A 21,412-nucleotide genomic window follows, 5' to 3' on the forward strand; every position below is an offset into this window, starting at 1 on the left:
TGCAAAGTGAGTGGGTAACTGTAAGTGTGGCAAATTTTCATGAAACTAAGCACGTATAAATGTTTAAAACTGGTATATACCAATTTATTAATGGGTTATATTAATGTCCCTTTCCTGGTTGTGGTATTGGGCTGTATATCTAAGATGTTACCCCTGAGATAAAGGGTAGTTAAGATCTCTTTTATTTCTTATTACTGTATATGAATCTTCCACTGACTCAATTAACAGTTTGCAAATGTGACTACAGAGTAGTACACCATCGCCCAGGGAAATCACATGAACCTTTTCAGTTTGAAAGCTAGGACCAAAAATGGAATTCATGGCAATGTATCCTTAAAGGAGAAACAATGAAGGCTATCACCATGTCAGTAAAGTCAGGGACATAGGAAAGGACCAACTTAGAGTCATTGGAGGTCACTCCTAGTCATGCAGGTCAGAGAATGAGTGGCACAGAAGCAGTTAGCAGTGCTGGGTGCCTCAAGAAGCCCAGGGAGGCAGAGAGCAGAAAAGGAGCTGTGTTTGCAAGGGAGTGTTTAGATATGGACTTTACCAGAATACTTAGTCCAGATTAGCTAGATAGCATGAGTTGGTGACCACTCAGACCTGTGGCAGACCCCTCTCGTGGGCCTTCGGTGAAGAGGGAATAGACGCAGCAGGCTGTGATCAGGTGGAAGTACAGAGTATATATGGTACACCCTAAAATAGGTTCACCCCTTTGTGTTGACTTACTTAGGCCATTACCTATTCTGGATACAATTGCTACTTTTAAATAAAGTTATAATCAAGATACATAGTCAAGCCATCTGTGAGTACATGTGCTCAGACTGATCATTGTTAATAACTACTTAAAGTAGAAGGGAGGGCTTCAGGAGGTGAGAGGTAAAGCTTTGCATTTCCTCTAGGAATTTAGGGACAAGATAATACATGGAATCTTCTCCTTTTTAATAGTTTGTAGAAGTTTAATAGTTTGTAGAGCTGGTTCTGTCATTAGTTGAGTCCAGATCATCTCTGGTTCTCGGGGAATGTATTGGAAGTAGACTTAGCTGAAATGTGGCAGCAGAAGGGGTCAGTGGTTCACAAATGCTCCTTTTCCTGACTCCAGTACCAGACCTACTTGGGATTTTATTAGAAGTGTCATCGTGTCATAGTGTGTTATGACTCCAAGTCATTCTCTTGTTGTAGAATTCAAATATTCACAAAATATAAACCAAAAGCACAACCTCTGTGAGCAAAAGTAGAGGGAAGTTGGTTTTCCAACTGGTATTTTCTGCCTTGGCCCTTTGTTGTATTGTACTTTTATCGTTAGTTTTATGCCTGCCCTGCTGTCATGACAACGGCGTGTTTCACATTATGAACTGTGAACTCCCAGTTGGTTTGATGTGACTCTCTGGGGCAGTAACATTTCTTAGCTGGAGCATTTAATTTCTTAGTTGTGTAGAAATCTTACATATTTCTCTTAGGTTATGGGAAAAAATTAGTTTAGGAAAAGATGTAAATGACCACTTGTGTGACATTTTATTTTCCATTATTGAATATAGATTTTATGTACATTGAAAAAATTGGTGAGAAATCCAAGAAAATTCAAGGTGATCTTGTTCTTATTCATTGCTCAGAATTCCCCAAATTTCAGAGATTTGCTTCTTTCTAGCGTTTTATATGGCACAAAACAGTATGTTTTATGTAAGCTGGTTGGGTAGTGTCTAAAGGTAAAGGTAATATATATGTATGTATGTATATATGTATATATGTAGTTATATATATAGTTGTATATATAATAAAGTTATAGATTAGCAGTGATTTATGTGTTAATATTTTATTGTTTATATTGTGATTTTAAAAGCCAGTAACTTCCTAATACTCTTAGCTCAGATTATATACCTTAATTTAAATATTTAGACCTTTCCCATAAAATTTTTAAAAGTTTCATTTTTACTTGTTATCAAATTGACACATCAGGTTTTATAAATTTGGCAGATTGAAATTTCCTCAACTACTCTCAGCCTGAAGTGATCATTTTACTTTCTAGTTACAGAGTTAGTGTATCTGCCTTTCCATTTTTACCCCATTCTGTAAAGCCCCATTACTCGGGCTGTGGTCAAAGTCTTTGTATACATTTAAGTTAAAATTTTATAAATCAGTTCCTCTTGGATACTAAATCATGAAGTACAAATTCAGTTAAGTTCTTCTAAGAGCCTCTTTGACTTATTAATATGACAAATTCTCTTAAATATTTTAAGTGCCCTAATAACAAAACATAAATTGTCACAATGATTATTAAGTAAACTGCTTCCAATCTTTAAACATGGCCCTGAGGTTTATTAATGTCCTTCTTAAGTCTACCTTCATCCAACAGAGGGGTGCCACAGTGACCTCCCTGGCCAACTTTCTGGCACCAAATGCCCCTCCAACTTGATTTTTACCCTCATCTAAGCCCTGAAACTTTTTCTGTCTTATATGGGGGTGCTTCTCTTTGGCTTATTCCTTTATCTGCAGACATTTTAAAGCTCCTTTCAGTATGACAGCTTCATGTAAGTTGGTTCTTTAGCAGTCTATTTAAACTATCTTCTTAAATTTAAATAGAACTAGTGTCAAAATTAAAAAAAAAAAATCTTACAATTAAAAATCAAACATTCATCTGGATGTAATGTTTAATAATCTTTAATCCCAGCAGAGGCAAGTGGACCTCTGTGAGTTCAGGGCCAGCCAGTGCTACCTTGTGACACCCTGTCTCCCAAAACAAAACAAAATAAAAATCAAATTGAAACTGCTGACAGAAATCTCATGGTGGCCCTAGTTTCTGCTCACATTTTCCTCCTGCTCTTCACAGAAAAGAAGAGGAGAAGCGTGGAATTGATCCCGCTCACTGCACGAATGGTGATGGCCCACCTAGTGAACCACCTAGGCCACTATCCACTGAGTGGGGGCCCTGCCGTGCTGCACAGCCTGGTCAGTGAGAACCATGACAATGCCCACGTGGAAGGTGCTGAGCTGTCCTCGGAGGTGTTCAGGAGTCCAAACCTTCAGCTCTTTGTATTTAATGACAGTACCCTCATCTCCTACCTTCAGACACCTGCAGAAGGACCAGATGGAGGGACTTCAGGGGGTTCCCTCTCAGATGTGAGAGTCATTGTGAGGGATATCTCAGGGAAGTACTCTTGGGATGGCAAGGTTTTATATGGACCTCTGGAAGGCCGCTTAGCACCCAGTGGAAGGAATCCCTCATTTCAGTTTTCTAGCTGGCATCAACACACATGCGGACCTCAGAAAGATTTGTCTCACAGTGAGGAGGGAGATGATGCACTTGACAAATTACTTGAAAACATTGGCCATACAAGCCCCGAATGCCTTTTACCATCACAACTAAATCTGAATGAGCCTTCCCCACCTCCCTGTGGAATGAACTGTGACCAGGAGAAGGAAATCATTGAGGTTATCCTGCGCCAGAGCATACAGGAAGATGAGTATGTCCAGAGGTGTGACTCTAATTCTTCAGTGAAGGTCACCAGCCAAGGGCAGCCTTCGCCCGTGGAGCCCCGAGGTCCCTTTTATTTCTGCAGGTTGTTGCTTGATGACCTGGGAATGAATTCTTGGGACAGAAGGTAACAGTGCTCTGAATGTTTCATCATTATCTCTATGTGAGGGTTCCTCTTTTTTTTATTTATTTATTTTTTTTTTTTTATCAATTTGAGGTTAAAGAATAAGAAAGGTTTTTCCATATTTCAACATTTACACATTAGAGCTAGAAACAAAACTGAATGTGCTATACTGGTATACAGATTGAACTCCAAACCTTGTCACTCCTTTAAAGCACAGGAAACATTGCTTTCCTTCCTGTGGCCCTGACACTGCTGTTTCTATTTTCATACAAGATTGCAAATGGACTGCAAAGGTGAGTAAACCACTATCTAGCCACAGGACTAATGAGGAATGTGCATTTGGTGCATCTCAGACCAAGGACAGAGTGGCACAGGAGGTCAAGAAGATCAATCTGATCCAATGGACAGTGTGGGCAGTGGCAGGGACCTCAGAGAAAGAGGGTGGGTTTGAGCTGGACCTGGTAGTGTAGTGGAGCTGTAAAGACAGAGTGGGGAAGAGATTCCCAGAGCTGACACTGAAAACAGACATAAAACATGCACACAAGGGACATACTGTTGACTGAAGAGCTTTCCAGTGTCACTAGCAGGCAGTGGGATAAAATGGAATTCTTATGTCTGTGCATCCTCAGGGATATTGGAGCTCATTTTGAAGACTTCTAAATTAGTTACTTTTCTTTTACTATGATAAAACATTATGAGCAAGGCAACCTATAGAAGAAAGCGTTGAACTTAGACATATGGTTCCAGATGCTTAGGGTTCATAGTGGCAGGAACAGCAGGTGGCAGACATGACAGCTGGACAACAGCCGAGAACTCACATATCTGATTGATAACAGGAAGCAGAGAAAGCGCACTGAAAATGTCACATGACTTTTGAAATCTTCAAGCCTGTCCCCAGTGCTAAACTCCTTCCAGTGAGGCCACATCTCTTAAACTTACCTAAACAAGACTATCAACTGAGGAACAAGTATTCAAATGCCCAGGAATATGGGGGACATCTCATTCAAACAACTACAATAACCTATCACAGTTTTTTCAGGAATGAGATAGTGGGTGGGTGGATGATGGCTGACTTTGTTAGGGTTACTATTCTGTGAAGAGAGACCATGGCCATGGCAACTCTTACAAAGGAAAGCATTTAATTGGGGCTGGCTTACAGGTTCAGAAGTTTCAGTCCATTGTCATCATGATGGGAAGCATGGTGCCACACAGACAGACGTGGTGCTGGAGAGGTAGTTGAGAGCCCCACCTTTGGATCCTCGGGCAGCAGGAAGGGAGAGACACTGGACCTGGCTTGAGTTTGTGAAACCCCAAAGCCCACCCCAGTAACACACTTGGTCCAACAAGGCCATACCTACCCCAACAAGAAGACACCTCTTCATAGTGCCATTCCTTATGAACCTATGGGGGCCATTCCTGTTCAAACTACCATAATGGCTATGTTTATTATTGGCTTAGAAAGTAGCAGAGTTAGTCTGTAGTCACATGGACTTCTTCCATCCTTTTTTTCTTTGTAGGAAGAATTTTCATTTGTTGAAGAAAAATTCAAAATTATTGAGAGAGCTAAAGAATCTGGACTCACGTCAGTGGTATGTGAACGTATACTGAAATATTTTTCCCTGTCCTTATGAGCTCATGGTATCAAATACAGCTTCAGGAAAGAAGGTACCTATAGTACCCAAAGTATTTCTGTAGCCCAGAATCTGCTGATATTGGCCTTGACTGAACACTTTGTGTTTTGTTTTGTTTTATTTTTGAGACATTAATTCTTTTAAATTGCCCAGGCTGGTCTTCAACATACTCTGTAGCTCAGGTAGGCCTTGTATAAAATCCTTGTATATAATCCTCCTGTGTCAGCCTCCAAGTAGGTGGGATCATAGGACTTCCTTTAATTTAAAAGCAAGAACAAAAACCTCCCTTGTTCTCTTTTAATTTCATGTCCTCTTTTTCATTAAGTGTTGCGTGTGTGTGTGTGTGTGTGTGTGTGTGTGTGTGTGTGTATTCTTCAATCAAGTTTTAAGTTTTCACTATATTTTATTTACTACATTTTTCTTTTATGTATGTGTGTATATGTATGTATGTAACCTACTGAGTCTGTTTAGTCTGTTTATATGTGTTTTATTAAAGGGTGACCACTTTGGAGTGATTTCTACAGTGGTTGCAATAAATAAAGCACTCCAGCCCAACATCCTCCTACCTTGTATTTATTTTCTTGATGACAACCATTTTTACTGAGATGAAGTACAATCTTAAGGCAGGTTTAATTGACATGTATGGCTAAAAATGTTGGACACTTCAGTTATTTAGAGGCCATTTGTATTTCTTTTTTTAAGAACTATCCTGTTCATGAAACTATTTGTTGATTTGGGGTTTGATGTTTAATTTAGTAGTCCTTTATATATCCTATATATTAGGCCTTGTCTGATTTTAGTTATGAAAGTTTTTTTTTCTCATTCTGTAGCTCTCTTCAGGATGGTGATTTTTTTTCCCCCTTGCTGTGCTATAAAATCTTGTGATTTTTGTATAATCCCATTTGCTAGTTTTTAGAATTATTTCCTCTGCTGTTAGAAAATCCTGGTCTATTCTTTTGTCTTGAACTATTTTCTGTTTTTCTCTGGCAACTTCAATCTAAAATGTAGTCTTTAGTCCATCTTGAATTGATTTTTAAATAGGATGAGAGATGGGATCTAATCTCATTCTTTTACATGTTAAATAGGCTGTCTTATTCTCTTGTGTATGTTTGGCATTGTTGACAAAAATTAAATAGTTGCTACTAAATGGTTTTATTTAGGTTCTTGTCCACTGGCCTGCATGTTTTTGTGTCAGCTCTGTGCTATTTTCTAAGCAGGCATTTTCAGTATCATTTGTGTTCAGGTGGATTTCTTGTGGTTTTATTGTTTATTCTTAAGTAAATGTTTGGCTTGTGTCACTATTATTTGCATATCAGGTTTATAACTGTGGTATTTTGTTGGTGGCTTGAATTCTTGAACCTAGGTATAATGATTAGTAAACTTCCTGGGATTGAAAAAGCATATGCGCACACGCACGGACACACACATACACACACCTTTAAGAGAACTTAATGGAAAAAAAGTATTTTTGTCACAACAAAAATGATACAATTTAAGGGTCTTAATTGGGCTCATTTTCTCTGCCAGTTAAAGAATTAAAAAGCAGGGAAAATCTGAAGCTCAAAGGTGTCAGCAGAGAAATCTCAAGCATCACAGACAGAATCAGCAGTTGAAGAAAGGCGCTTATTGGGGGTGAGGAAACACACATGCAGCAAACACACAGAGTAAAAGACCGTCTGCAAAGCAAAGAGAATACTTAGAAGATGAAGATCCTATCTTCTTGAGGTCTTGGAGTTTTAAAGCTTCTAAGAGTTTTCTTCCCTACTTTGGGTTGGTCAGTTTGAAGACAGATAGAATGGTTGATTGGTCTACAACTATTGTGGACCTTGAACTTGTTGAGCCGGTCTACCAGTAGTGGGCCTAATGGGAAGCAGCTGCCAGGCTTTTGTCTCAAGTCTGGAGGCTGAGGAAGAAACTATCTTTGAAATTCACTACCTTTATTACCTATCTCTTCTCTGTCTTCCCCTCCTCTCCTCTTCCCTTCTTTGTTTCCCTGTCTTTCTCTCTGTCTCTGTCTCTGTCTCTGTCTCTCTCTCTCTCTCTCTCTCTCTCTCTCTCTCTCTCTCTCTCTCTCTCTCTCTCTCTCTCTCTGTCTCTCTCTCTGACAACAAGTTTGTCTACCTCCTGGTCTCTCCAAGGAATCAGCAGATAAAATTATATTGAGCTCACTTATAACTAACTGTATGCTTTCATTCCTTCAGAAGAATTTAGAATTTAGATAGAATTAATTTATACGGACCAATATTTAGGAATCAAGAAGCTGTAGTTTTTTTGGGGGGGCGTTGTTTGTTTTGTTTGTTTCTTTCTTTTCTACCTTTCCATGTATCTTTCTCATCATTCATGGCTTCTTAGAGCCACACACATGTTAAAGCATGTAGTTGTTTTGTATGTTTTCTGAGTGTTGGGAATGTGCTGAAGTGGCTTCAGCAGCTGTGATGTGAGCCCTTTCCTCCTGGCAGCTCTACTGCTCTGCAGAGTGATAAGCATTTTAGTGTGGAGAAATAAAATTAAAAGAAAGGAAAATATACTATTTTAAAGGATTCTTTTGTGGTTGTAATTGAAGAAAGAAGCCATCGTGGGACTCCATTGGTATTTTAAATGTTTTCATTTAAGTAAAGTTTAATTTGAATTTCAAAACTGTTTTTAAAAATGCTTTAGACCCTGCTATTTCTCTGTTCAGTCTTTCCTTGCTCTCTCCAGAACAGAGACTCGGCCTCTGGAAATTCCATGAGGGATTTCTGAAGGGTTCGGGCACTTGTTTCACTCACTCTTGTCCTTCAATGTTAAACAATCATTTGGACCCCAAACCCGGCTTTTCTAGCATATGCCGAATTATTCCCTGCTTCTCCAGTGTTAAGTGAATGCACTGGTATCTTGTAATTGTAGCCAATTTGTTGAATGTTAATGCACTTTAGTTGCATGAGGTGCAATTGAATTAGCTCCCTGGGGTGCTGTTGCAGTAAAATATGGCTTTGGGTAGCTGATTGGCAATCTTCTGCCCTTTGATTAACCTTGCTTAAAACTCTGACTCTTGGACTTATGTGGTCTCCGCCTCTAAATGCACATCAATTTATTCTATGGGAAAGGATAGTTTTCAAGATTGCCTTTTAAAAACCTGAACTAAGTCTGGTGGCTCTTTACCTGTAAGAAATCTAGCCTGTGCCATACCAAACAAGAATATACCTTGTCCCTCAACTTTCAGGACATTTCTATCTATTTCCACATCAATTTATATCACTTGTGGGGGAGCCTTGCTTTCTTCACGTGTTTTGAGGAAAAAAATAGTATTGCAGCTAGGGTCTGTATACTGTGTGTGATGGCTGGACATACAAATCCCTGGGGACTTTCTTGCCACTGTGTGGTAAAGGAAATGGTGAAGTCATGTTTTCCTGTGTCTATTCCTAATAAGAAAGAAAAATGCATCTTAATGAGGAAGGCTGTGTTGTTGATTTTATGTATGTGTGTTCCTGAATTACCTACTCCTTCATGCGCTGGTTGTGCAGCTTGTAGATATGAAGTGCTGTTGATGTTGTAATTACCATTTCAAAAGCCTCACGCTAATAAGGCCAGGCACAGTGTCTGCATCTTAGCAGGCTCTCTGCAGTGCTAATATTTTGGAGGATGTGAAATTTGATGAATGTTTACAACTAAAGGTCACCTTTCCTCACACCCACATCAGTCAGTCCTTCATTTGAGCTGAGCCCTCTGTGCTCCTACACTGAGTAAATAGGACTCAAGGACCCAGGATGGAAAAATCCTGGGCTTTAAGGATAAAACACTGAGGTATTTCAGATAAACCTGAGGTTGTTTTTTTGTGTGTGTCAAATCTATAGAACAGAGAAAAATTGAATGCTACGGACTTTTAAGTATGTAGAGAAAGTTTCAGATAAAAATCAAGTAACTGTTTTTGTTCTTTTGTTGAAACAACCTTTTAGGTAAAGGTTAGGATGTCTGCTACCATAATCTAAGCTTCCAAATAATTACAGCTCCTGTGATAAGCCAGTCATATTGTAGGGGACCTTTCTTGTTGACCCTTGCCTATTTCTCAGGGCAGTTAATGATATGGCAATTTCTAGACTCAATAAGATCTTGGCAAAGGATTTCACAGCCCTTGTCAGATTCATCACTTTAAAAAAGAACAACAAAACAAACAAAAAACCAGCGCCTCTCTTCATTTCCTTAAGTGGTGGAAAACTACGTTGTTTGTTTACATGTTCAGATTGAGAGTTCCTGTATTTTCTGATTCTTCTTCATATACATTTATTCCATGAGAATGATGGGGGGGGTGGATAGCTAATAAATAGGAGAGAATGCGCCTCCTCCTACTGTGATTTATGTAACTTTTTGGTTGAGCTCCAATTAGGCTTGTTTAATAATTAGAAAAATAATCACGAAGAAGGAAATATTTGAAAATTTGTTAAAATATGGAGTCCAGATCTACCAATTTGAATGTCTAATCATATTACAGTGTTGAGATATTAAACAATTAGACAGTAGAAACATTTCCGTATTGTTGAAGCACTTTATGCTTTTTCCTATGCAGTTTTTCATGATGTGATGTGAATGTGAGAAGGGTGGGTCTGCCCCCGGAAGTGGAGCTCTAATTCTTTTACCATTGAGGCTATAATAGAACAAAGCTTGTTGACAATGGTGTTGTCAATTGAGTGGTTCTTGATTAAGCTTCATCTGAACAGTAGTTGAGCGTTTATCTCCAAACTGTCACCAAGTTGCTTGGTAGGGTTCCAGTTATTTTAATATTTTACTTCACAGTATCATTTGTAGAAACTGGCGATTACACATTCAGATATACTGTCATGTATCTGGTCAATTTAACAGGCTTAGCTGAGCCTGTACTATGTACCAAATATTATACTAGATGTGGAAAGAAAGAAAAAAGATGAATAAACAGGTCTCCTTTCTTCAAAATGCATATCATGTTTACATGTTTAAACAGAAAACTGCCACAAGTCTATCATGGAGCAAGGAAATAAAGAGTTTATATATCCAAAGAATCTTCCCAAAACAACTGTCTGCTATATTTGGTGCCCTCAGAATAGTCAGAACACATCCTTTCACAAAGGAAATACCTAAATGTTTACATTTCTCATAAAGTCTTGGGATGTCTCATCACTCTAATCTTACACCTGTCCATATTTTCCTTAAAATGTAGATACCTACTTATAATACATGTCTGTTTGAAATGCTTTAGAGTAGTGAGTGGTTCTCAACCTTTCTAATGTGATTTTTTAATACAGTTTCTCATATTGTGGCGACCCAACCATAAAATAATTTTTGTTGCTACTTCAGAACTGTTTTGAGTCAGAAAGTAAGTATCTGATATGTGGGATATCTTGTGTGTGACACTTGTAAAAGTCATTTGACCTCAAAGGGGTCACAACCCACGGGTTGAGAACCACTGCTTTAGCAGATATGTTCTTCACCAAGCATGGGAAGAACCCGGTGGATGATGTGCTCTGATAACTGTTTTCGTGTCTCCAGTGTCTGAAGTGTGGTCTCCTGCTTCATTAGCCTTTGTCTCCTTTCAACCACCTCTGCAAAGCAGATGATACAATAACACTGGTCTTAATTGGGGGCCTTTCAAAATGCAAATAAGGTCATGCATCAACCACCTTAGAATAGTGGCTGACCCCTACTGAGTGCCATTAGGAGTCATGCTGGCAATACAGTAAAATAAAACTTTATATATATATATATCAATTCTAACACCTTTAAATTTAAACATTTATAGCCGTGAGACACACAAGATAGCAGTGTTTTACATTGCTGAAGGGCAAGAAGACAAGTGCTCCATCCTAGCCAATGAAAGAGGAAGCCAAGCTTATGAAGACTTTGTTGCTGGTCTTGGATGGGAGGTAATTAACCCCATTCATTATGTGGTTGCTGACTATAAGTATTTAAAGCAGACATGAGTTGTATGTGTTCTTAGGTATATTTTTATATTTAGATGTAGTATGCATAGAGTTCTTGAAGAATGTGTTGACCTTAAAATCTGTTTGCTTTTCAATATTCTATCTGTGGATGTTTGCTTCCCCTTTTCATTTGCTTCAAATCAGAACTGAGTAGTCACATGGCCTCAACTAGCCATGGGTGGTAGTTTGTGCCTAAAGAAGACAAATGTTGCCACTGGGGATCTGAGAGAAAAAAAAAATAAAAGCAATAACTTGGTAGCTGAAAACTTAACAAGGACCAGGATAAAGTGAAAAACTGGAACTAAAATGTAGTTGACTGTCACTGTTGTTCCCTAATGCACAACTTCAGAATGAATGATAAGGATTTGGTTTTCTTTACTGAAAGCTAAACTAATGGATATATACACAGAGACACATACCTGCCTCCTGTGAACATAACTCTAGAGGAAAGCACATCCCTAGAATATGAAAAGAAGTGAGAGTGGTCCAAATAGAGAAAATACTGTTTTCTTCTTCCTCTTGTTTTTGGTTTCTCAGCTGTCTGAGTTATCTGTGTTAGGGAAGCCTTGGCTGCATAAGAACAACTTTTCTTCCAAGAGTCCAGTCTTAGCAAGGGCATTGCAGATGGCATTAGGGCAGAGTTCTACATCAAGGTCAAGTCCATGCTCTTTCCAGAAAGTCCAAAAGCTATTGCACTTGCAGTGAACCACTCTTGCTAGTAAAGTTAGGATACATGTTACTTAGTTAGCTTGTGTATCATTTTTTTTGAACCATGCCTTCTCAGCCAAGTTCAAGGAAACAACTAGAAGAGGGTTGGGAGTGCACCTCAATGGTAGAGAACTTGTCTGGCATACTCAAGGCCCCAAGTTCCACCCCTAGAATCACAGAAAACAAAAACAGGTTAAAGGTTGGTTATATTTGGAACAGAGAAATTTTCTATTTCGTGTTTGTTAAAAATTGACATTTTTATTGAAAAAAATAATAGTTTATGGCAAGTTAAAAATTTAGATCTAATCACTAAGAAGGAAACTTCTGTAGACTGATGGCTGTGTTGTCAACTCAAGCAACCTTTTGAAAGTCAGGTTAATAATGACTGCTAAACTGTGTCACATCTGTTTTCCTTAGCCCATATAGAAACACTCTTTTGAGTGCCCCTTCAGTTTGAGAAGGCAGAAAGTCCCACAGATGCATCAATGAAGAAACATTCCGTGTGTGTGTGTGTGTGTGTGTGTGTGTGTGTGTGTGTGTGTTCATACATAGTAGTCCCAGAGTCTAAGAGTAACGGTGTTGGCAATATGGATATGCCAGACACCATAAAGTATTTTCAATAATTGAAGAGGTCAAGGTACAGTAGAATACATTTGAAAAAGATACCACATTCGTGTAACTCTTATTACATCAGACTGTTAGATATGTTCTCTTTTTTAGTTAATTACTTACTTGTCTAAGGGATAAATTAAACTTTATTTTAGGTCTTTATATGGAGAAAAAAACATAGTACTATTTGTGGTTATAAATAACTGCTGAAGTCTTGAGACAAACACCGCCCCTCCTCCCCAGATAAGAGGGGCCAGCTATATAGACATATGCAGACATGTAGATACCCTAATACATGAGGGGGAGAAGTTAGAGAATGTGCACCAAAAACCAAGGGGATTTTTTTTTTTTCTTTTGGTGTATGGGTTTTGTGTGTATGCTGTGCATGCTGTGGATCCAAGCCAGGCAAGCACTTAAATTGTCAGACAGTCCTTAAATTTTGATAGTGGGGCTGGGTGGTAGTGGTGCACACCTTTAATCCCAGCACTCAGGAGACAGAGGCAAGTGGATCTCTGTGAGTTCAAGGCCAGCCCTGGTCTACAGAGTGAGCTCCAGGATAGGCTTCAAATCTACACAGAGAAACCCTGTCTTGAAAAAAAAAAAAAAAAAAAATTTCTTTTGATACTGGTTTTCATGTAGTAGGGTTACAGACCAGTTTCATTTTTTATATTCTCCATTCCTTTCTTTAAAATTTTAATTTTGTATAACCTATATTTATTTGTAATCAGAAAGAAATAAAGTAAAAACAGTTCATGTTTTCAACTCATATTCCTGCCTAATGAATAGAACAGCTCAGTTTTGACCCTTACCTTTTGCTCTGTGACCTTCATCAGGTGGATCTCTCAACCCACTGTGGGTTCATGGGTGGTCTTCAGCGCAATGGCAGCACAGGACAGACAGCCCCTTACTATGCTACCTCGACTGTGGAAGTGATTTTCCATGTTTCCACTCGGATGCCATCAGATTCAGATGATTCACTCACCAAAAAGGTAAGGCAGCTCCTCGGGAACAGCAACTATCTGCACTCATATGCAAGTGAGGCTCTCTGGGTCTGGATGATGACCACGCTGTGGTACAGACTGATTGAGGCTGCTTTCCCCAGGCCTCAAAGTCAGTGTTGCTCTTCCTCCAGCTGCAATTGTATTGAATCTAAAATGCCAACTTAGCGCCTCCTGAAGTTCTGAGGTTAGGGACTAGTGAGAAGGGTATGCAGTGTGGCTACTTATGTATCTTCTTCCATGTTAATTACCTGAGAGAAAATAGTTTTACCTCACAGACTGGCAAAGGCCACAACACATGATGGCTGCTATGACAAAAGTCCTGGTAAGGATCTGGTAGGAAAGCATCCCCTCCACACCCCAAGGATATTAGAGTGAGCTACCAGATGTGGCAAAGTGACCTGCAGATGTGTTGCTGCCCAGATGTCCTACCTTGGCTATTTCCCCTTGTTTCTCCCTCACCTTCCACCCTCCGGGTAGTTTCCTCTGAAGTTCAAAGGAAACCTTATGTCCACAGAGGAATTCCACTGAGGAGATAGGGCCTTGAACTCCCCAGCCAGCAGAATGTTTACTTTAGGGGGCCCAGTTTTAGACGAGAACACGTTAGTGGGAGAAAAATGTAGTCTTGTAAGAAAACCGCTGCTGTAAGTTTCTAGATAAAAGGAACATTCTAGAGCAGCGGTGATTTGTACTTCCCCTGTGGGCTAATAGATGACAGAGTCTACATTCCCACTTCACACCCACTTTCCTCTAACAGTGCAAATATAAGGAAATGAGGGCAGTACCTCAAGTGCTGGCGAAGGCTGCACAGGAGGAGTGTGGAGCTAGGGCCAGACAGATCTAGGCCCAAGTGTGTGTCTAGCTGTTTTACCAGCTTGTACCTCAGTTTTTCATGTATTAAATAAAATTAAAAATGGAGTCTGTGGCACAGTACTGTTAAGTGAGACAGTGCCTGAAAAAGTTACTTAGCATGATACCTCTCTGACCATCGCCCTTGTCATTGTCCACTGGTGTAACTGATTCTTTTTCCTTGTCCCATTAGCCAGATGATTGATATTAGTTCATGGACCCTACTGTATCTGCTTCATTTCTTTTGTCTCTGGTTTTGCCTTTTCACCACTGTAGCCACAGATGTCAGGACTGCACACATGATGAACAACAGTGCATGTGAGACATCATCAGAACTCGGGTCACAGACGATTTCCATAGTGATCGAGTGTCTCAGATGCACAAAGCACAATTTGCATTCAGAAACTCAGCAGCCTTTCACCCGCACAGCCCTGCGTACTTCCCTGGCCTCCCTAGGCTGGGAACCTCACAGCTAGTGGGAATGCTAGCCATGTGCTGGTTCCCACAGGTGTGAAGGAGCTGCCTGCCCATCTTGGGTTCTGATGACTGCAATGTTCACAGAAAGGAGGGCCTTGCTGTCTGGTAGCTCACTGATGTCCCAGAATTTGGGGTCACTTACCTAGGCTGTACTCACTTGAATTTCTTAAATTTGGGACACCTTGTAAAGTCTACTTACTCTGCATATTGTCACCATATTCTGTGGTGTGTGTGTGTGTGTGTGTGTGTGTGTGTGTGTGTGTGTGAGTGTGTCTGACAATTATGTGTTAAAGATAGATTTGCATATAAACTGTTAAAGTATTTCTTAAGTAGAGAGGCTCTTTAAATTTTGTTTCTATACTGTTTTCTTTACATAATGCTGCTATAAATAATGTCCCAGGGCTTTGTCTGAATGAGTTATTCCCCACTGTAATAATCAAAAAGCAGCTGATACCTTTTGTGGCTCCAAGATTTAACATCATTGATGATAAACTCTCTTTTACCAGGATGTCTCGTAGTTAAGCAGAAAACTCAGTCACATAATGGCAGCCCCTGGTTCCTTGACTTGCTCTAAGTAAATTGTCCCTAACAGCTTAAAAATGAGCTGCAAAATTCTAAAATGATCCATGCTCTGTTCTGCCCTTGCCATGGGGGTGGGGGGACTTTGCAATTCTGCAATCCTGTTGCAACCCCATACTGAACTCTTGATCCCTCACTGCAGAAATTTGTTAGCTCTAGCTAGATTAGATTTTTCACAGCTAATCTAACTGCTGTAGGGGTTTGCAGAGTGGGGACAGAGCTGTGCTATTGGATTTGTCCAATTCATTTGACTCCAGGACTATAATTGCACTTATGTCTTACAAGGCTTTTATAGCCCCAGGCTGGCCAGCCACATGAAAAACAAATTGGCAGTGATACAGTGCAAGTGAAAGGGGATGAAAGGCCCACATTATCAGTCTCTAAGCAGCTCTGCTCTGGCAGGAAGTTTCTTGGTTAATTTACAAATAAAACTTAGATTTTAGGATGGGCACACTGTCAGTTGAACAATGGGGGATGTCAGGCCTGACTGTTACTTAGTAAAAGTAGCAGCCGGGCCCACTGAGGAGCCCGGATTCTTCAATCAAACAGACGACTCCTTCTGGAGCCAGCTGGCGATGTAATGCAATTAGTTGGGAAAGGAGGTCAGCCTATTAGGTGTGGACCATGACCGGTGTCACCGGTGGCGTGCAGGCGTGCAGCCTGGCAGCAGCAGGCTGAACAGCTCGGGTAGAGGAGCTATAGTACTCTGTCAGGACCAAGGATGGCAAGACATGGGATTGATTTCTTGAGGCTCAAGAGCCTGTTTGTTCTGGGCATCATAAGCCTTGAGGCCTCTGGAGTCCGTTGCATAGTGGAAGCAGAAGCCCCCATGAATGCAGCTCCTGTTCTAGCTCCCATCTCTTCCTAAAGACATATGCCTCCTGTCAGAATGACTTGTCCCCATGTAAACTTGTGGGTGACATTGAAATAGAAATCTCCTTTGAATTGAGTGCCACTTTAGGTTTCTAGAATATTCCATTTTGTTCTGATATGGGTAGCTATGTTATGCTTTGATGTGTATAGCTTGTCCACACCAGTTTTATTTATTTATTTTTTAACATATTTGGCTTCTTATTATAGGTGCAAGAAGGTATAATTTTTGTACTTTGTTCCAGATGTATCAGTCAATTGGTCCCATGGCCTTGGCTCTTGGTTTTGCGGTTTAGTTAATTAAACTGTAACATGTCCAGAAGTGTGAGATGTGTGACACTGAAGGCAACTCTGAGGTGGTGAATATTACAAAAATAGCTCTTCCTTAATTGCAGAATTGCCACACTGGGAAGAAGGGTCAATTAGTGTGGCACTGCTCTCCTTTGCTAGAGTTTTCTCAGAGTACTGCTGCAAATAAAATTAGGAGGGGTTTATTGGGGTTATATAATTGAATAACACAATTTAGAAAGGGGCAAAGTAACTGCAAATTTTCAATAATCACTGTACCATTCAGAGAGAGCACTGTACGCTGCCCTTGTGCATGAGAAGAAGAGACTGTAACTATTAGGTGTGGCATTGGGTGGTAGCACCCAGCTTGGTATTTGGTAAGTGGGTTGTCTGCATTTAGTTTCTTCTGCCAGCATCATAACAAAGAGTACAGGGCCAGCTCTCTTTGTAGGTTAAGGGCTGTAAGCTGAACTCCAGAACAGCCCATTTCCTACTGTTAGCTCTTATTGCCCCAAATCCCTCCCCAAGTTTCAATTAGATCTAGTCTACATTTACCATGGAAACCTGTCCATATTTTTTTGTTGGCAACCCTAGCTCTCATGCTGTCACTACAGAAGGACTAAGTGGCAAAACAGTGTCACAAGGCCTTTGGAAGCTCTGTTAGGAATGGGAAACACAGACAGGCAGAACAGATAAGAATGTCTGGAATGTAACTCAGATGGGAGAAGTGTAGGGCATTGTATACACTAGGCTCTAGGTTTGATCCCCAGGACTGTGAGAAGACAGTGCACTAGAGGGACACCTTCAGCTAGGAGAATTTGGCGCCTTAAAAAGAAAAGAAGAGAACAACAAAAGCTTTGGCTATGCTACGGTCTTTTTTTTTTTTTGCCTGCTACCCTGTGAACCCTTAATACAGCGTCAGGGTAATGATGGAGTGAGGAGAAGAAGAAAAAAGATGCACTGGATTATGGTTGCATTTAGAAAGTTGTTGAGTCCATTAAGTTGTTCTGGATCACCGTGACTTGCGCTAGGCCGCCAGTTGCCCCTGGAGCCACTATTCAGACACAGTTGAATCACACACCTTACTCCATAAAGGCACAGGTGCAGGTCTCTTTGTAGGTTATTGATGCATACAGTCACTTCCAGGAGTACTTCCAGGAGTAGAAAATCAGCAGGCACTGCAACAAGCAGCTGCCTTTGTAACTGGATGGCTGGAAAAGCGGCCATGCTGGGGTTACCTTAGGTTTTTCCCTGTATGATCAAATGGTCTCTAAAGAAAATTGTATCTATGATAACGTGTTTCAAGTATGCACTATTCCAGAATATATATATTTTTTTTTTGTATTTTAAAGGCAAAACTTAGAATATAAGCTCTGACATAACATCTCAGTTTTATTAAAATACTTTAAAGTTTGGTCACTTGTACCTTCGTCTGTTACATAAGCAATGACCCTGTCCCTGATGCTGGATGACATTTTCTGATCCGAGGCAGAAACCTCATTCATTCCCCCAAAGCTTCTGAGCCCTGGCTCTGCCAGTCTTTCCATCTTCTGCCAGTGTTCCCATCACTGTGGTCTGGTTTCCTTTTAGTTATGCATCTAAGCTTTCTCAAGTGATTTCTTTGCAGTTTTCTCCAGATTAGGTTGGTGGGATCACCACACAAGAAGTTGATTAGTGATGTCCTTGCATCTAGCAAAGGTTTGCTCTGGAAGAGCTTGTAAGGGTCCTTGAAGACCTTCCTAAGGCCTCCTCAGAGACACTGAGAGACTCTGGGGGGGGGAATTGGAGTTTATAGTTTATTTATAAAATGTCAAGAAAAAAAAAGTGAGCTAAACTACTTGAGCTATAACAGTAAAATAGATTTTGATGTAAGCTAAGATCAGGAATGTTCAACTTGCAGCCCCAGATAGCTATGAATATAGCCCAACACAAAACTGTAAATTTACTCAGAACAGTATGAGATTTGTGTCTGTGTGTCTGTGTGTGTGTGTGTGTGTGTGTGTGTGTGTGTGTGTGTGTGTGTGTTCGTTCTCATAGCCTGTGGGCCACAGGTTGGGTGTCCCTGGCTTAGATAATCATGAATGGAGGCCATAGTCTCTGGCCCTCTCTCCCATACTGTTCTATCACTTGGCAGAGCATTCCAGAGCAGGCACTTCTTGTAAGATAAAGTAAAGATGGAGTCACACAAAGTCAGTGGGAAGGGTAAATGACATTTTATGTTAACACTTTGGAAATCTTTAAATGCTAGGTGCCAGTATTTCCACCAAATTTAAGTTTTAATTTAAATTAAATATGTTTATTTCCTTAAAATATAATTGTTTATATTCTTTTTCTCAGAAATTTATCTCAAGATCAGTTTCTCACACATTTGTCAACAATTGTGTTGGAAGAGCTTGTGCTATCTTACATTGTTGTTTCTTAATAACCCCCTGGATGAAGAGGCTTAAAGTTTTAAAGTAATAAAGGCCTAAAAAAAAGTTACTGTCATTTAGTTATTGAGAGACATTCTCTGCACTATAGCACAGGACTGATGTAGAATAAATAGAATCCTTGAAAAAAAAAAAAAAAAAAGAGACCTTAAAGATGTCTCTCCATCCCACTGGAATGTGATCTTAGAACCAAATGTGCATCCTAGCAGTTGGGCTGGAGTTTCATGAAATTCTGAGTCCTCACATAAGGCATCAGTGTATTAGCCTGATTTGGGACTAAAATACTTTTGGCCTCCGAGTTTTCTAATTCAATTTGTAAGCCACAGCCCCTCATAAACTGTTGTTATCACCTTGGTTAATCAAGAGCCAATTTGCTATTGCAGCTCCGTCACCTGGGGAATGACGAGGTCCACATCGTCTGGTCTGAACACTCCAGGGACTACCGCAGGGGCATTATCCCAACAGCTTTTGGAGATGTTTCAATCATTATTTACCCAATGAAGAATCATATGTTCTTTATCACAATAACAAAGAAACCTGAGGTATGTTCCCTCCATTGTTGCCCTGACTCCTGAGTTTTCTATTGCATTCCCTGTCCTCAAAAACTGATGAATGTCCTACACATATCAGAATTGTGTGTGCTAGATAGGAATTTAAGTGAACTATGATTTTCAAAAGAACTCTAATCACAAGCACAAAATTCCTTATTGTATTATTTGAAAATTAAGTTGGAGAAATACATGGGGTTTTAAATAATTTTAATGCTTTAAAATGTTACCATTTTAAGAATATCATAATTTTTTAACTGGGGCACATTATTAATAATAAGACTTGATGGAGTTCCATTATCACATGGTTATTTGGGAAATAACCATGAGTCTGGAATTCAGCCCTGTCTGATGCACGGGTATCGGTCACTGAGCCCTGACTGGTGATGACTGAGGTCAATCCTGAAGGATTTTGGACATGTTCACAAAGACATTGGGGCCCTGAAGCACAGCCCACACGATGAGTATTAGCAATCAAAGCACCGTACTGCAGAATCAATTCAGCCATGTCAATTGGTATTGATCACAGGGTTGGCTGGAACAATCCAATGGTCTATGTCCCGTGTGCTAATCAGCTGCAGTTTCGATCCTTGTCATGCCTTTACTGGTATTTTAACACTGCTTTGAGTAGTGATTTATTTTACTTTTAATTCATTAAGATGTGTTCTTAGGTTTGAAATAAAACATATTAAGCATATAAGCCATTCTTTAAGACAACAAAGACTCTTGTTTTCAGCTTGATATTAAATACAATATTTATTTACATCCCAAAATCGTTTTCCTGAAGGAGCTCATTGTTATTCTAAGAACTTTTTTAAACTTTAAAAAAAAAAAGTCTTGAGATTTGTTGTTTTAATTCATTTTTGTAACCTAAAGTTACATTGTGAGCATTGAATGTGGTAATAAGTGAAAAAGTGCTTCAGACATTGTCTGGCACCATGGTAAAAGCTGCTTCTCTGTTAGCCATTGTTATTGTTATGGTTGCTATCAGGATTTTCTCATATAGTTACTGTCACAGAAATAAAATCAGTAGAGTTCTAAGTTCTATGTTCTATGTTAATTCTCCAATGTGTGGGCTTTATCCATCTAGGAAAGCCTCATTAAGAAGAGAGTTTTCTCTCTGTTCATAGAGAGATGTCAGAATTCATATTAGATATTTGTGTTTCTCTGATTCAGACCCCTGTGTATGTCAGGTTCTCAGTTTTCTGCTGGAAGAAAATGGCTCAGTGCTAACATTCGCCTTTGTCCACAAAGAGAATTACTTACAAGAATTAAAGGATAATTTTAATCTTAGAGAAGCAATAGATTTAGTCCTTTTAGCTTTCAAAGGTTTTTTTTATATATATGTAATATAGAACTAGTTTTATTAGTTCATTTTCAGGATGATCCTCTAAAATGTCATAATGTCCTTAAAATGTCCCCGTTATTATTTAAATGAATGAAGAACATGAAAAGCATTTCATTTGACTCTGCTGTGTCAAAAGTGACATTTCTCAAAGTAGAATAAAATGTATAAAAAGTCACTAATATACTTTTTAAATTTTCCTATAAAATATGTTTAAGATGAACTTGGTCATCAATTCTGACAAGATGAATTGAAAAAATTGGTTTCTTAGTATTTTAACTCAAAAAAGCCCAAAGAGAAGAAGAGAATAATAGGGCAACTGAAAACTTAGTGTTATCCCTACATTTAAAGTACAAACCATTACAATGTAATAAAATTAATCCAGACATTTCCAGGGCAAGTGTAGCTGACCTTTTGTTCACCAACCACTGACCCCAGGGTGAATGCAAGAGGCTTTGGGAGGGAAAGTCTGTTTGTTTGGCTTCAGTCCCTGGTATTTAAATTGCATTCCCTAATCAAATGAAAAGGCTGTCCTCTCTATCAGGTTACAGAATC

At 39.5% G+C, this 21,412-nt stretch overlaps 1 protein-coding gene across 3 annotated transcripts in view; it reads left to right on the forward strand.

Annotated features, from left to right (window-relative positions):
• Window positions 1-21,412, forward strand: part of Ralgapa2 (Ral GTPase activating protein catalytic subunit alpha 2) — a 256,297-nt gene that overhangs the window by 155,644 nt on the left and 79,241 nt on the right. For all 3 annotated transcript variants that reach the window (XM_051183228.1, XM_051183229.1, XM_051183230.1), the window contains 5 exons: window positions 2,828-3,599; window positions 5,114-5,185; window positions 10,977-11,100; window positions 13,308-13,463; window positions 19,348-19,506. In XM_051183228.1, coding sequence (XP_051039185.1) covers window positions 2,828-3,599; window positions 5,114-5,185; window positions 10,977-11,100; window positions 13,308-13,463; window positions 19,348-19,506 — 1,283 coding nt within the window. The remainder of the gene's footprint in view (window positions 1-2,827; window positions 3,600-5,113; window positions 5,186-10,976; window positions 11,101-13,307; window positions 13,464-19,347; window positions 19,507-21,412) is intronic.

Source organism: Phodopus roborovskii, unplaced genomic scaffold (genome assembly GCF_943737965.1).
Source record: "Phodopus roborovskii unplaced genomic scaffold, PHOROB, whole genome shotgun sequence".
NCBI lineage: Eukaryota > Metazoa > Chordata > Mammalia > Rodentia > Cricetidae > Phodopus > Phodopus roborovskii.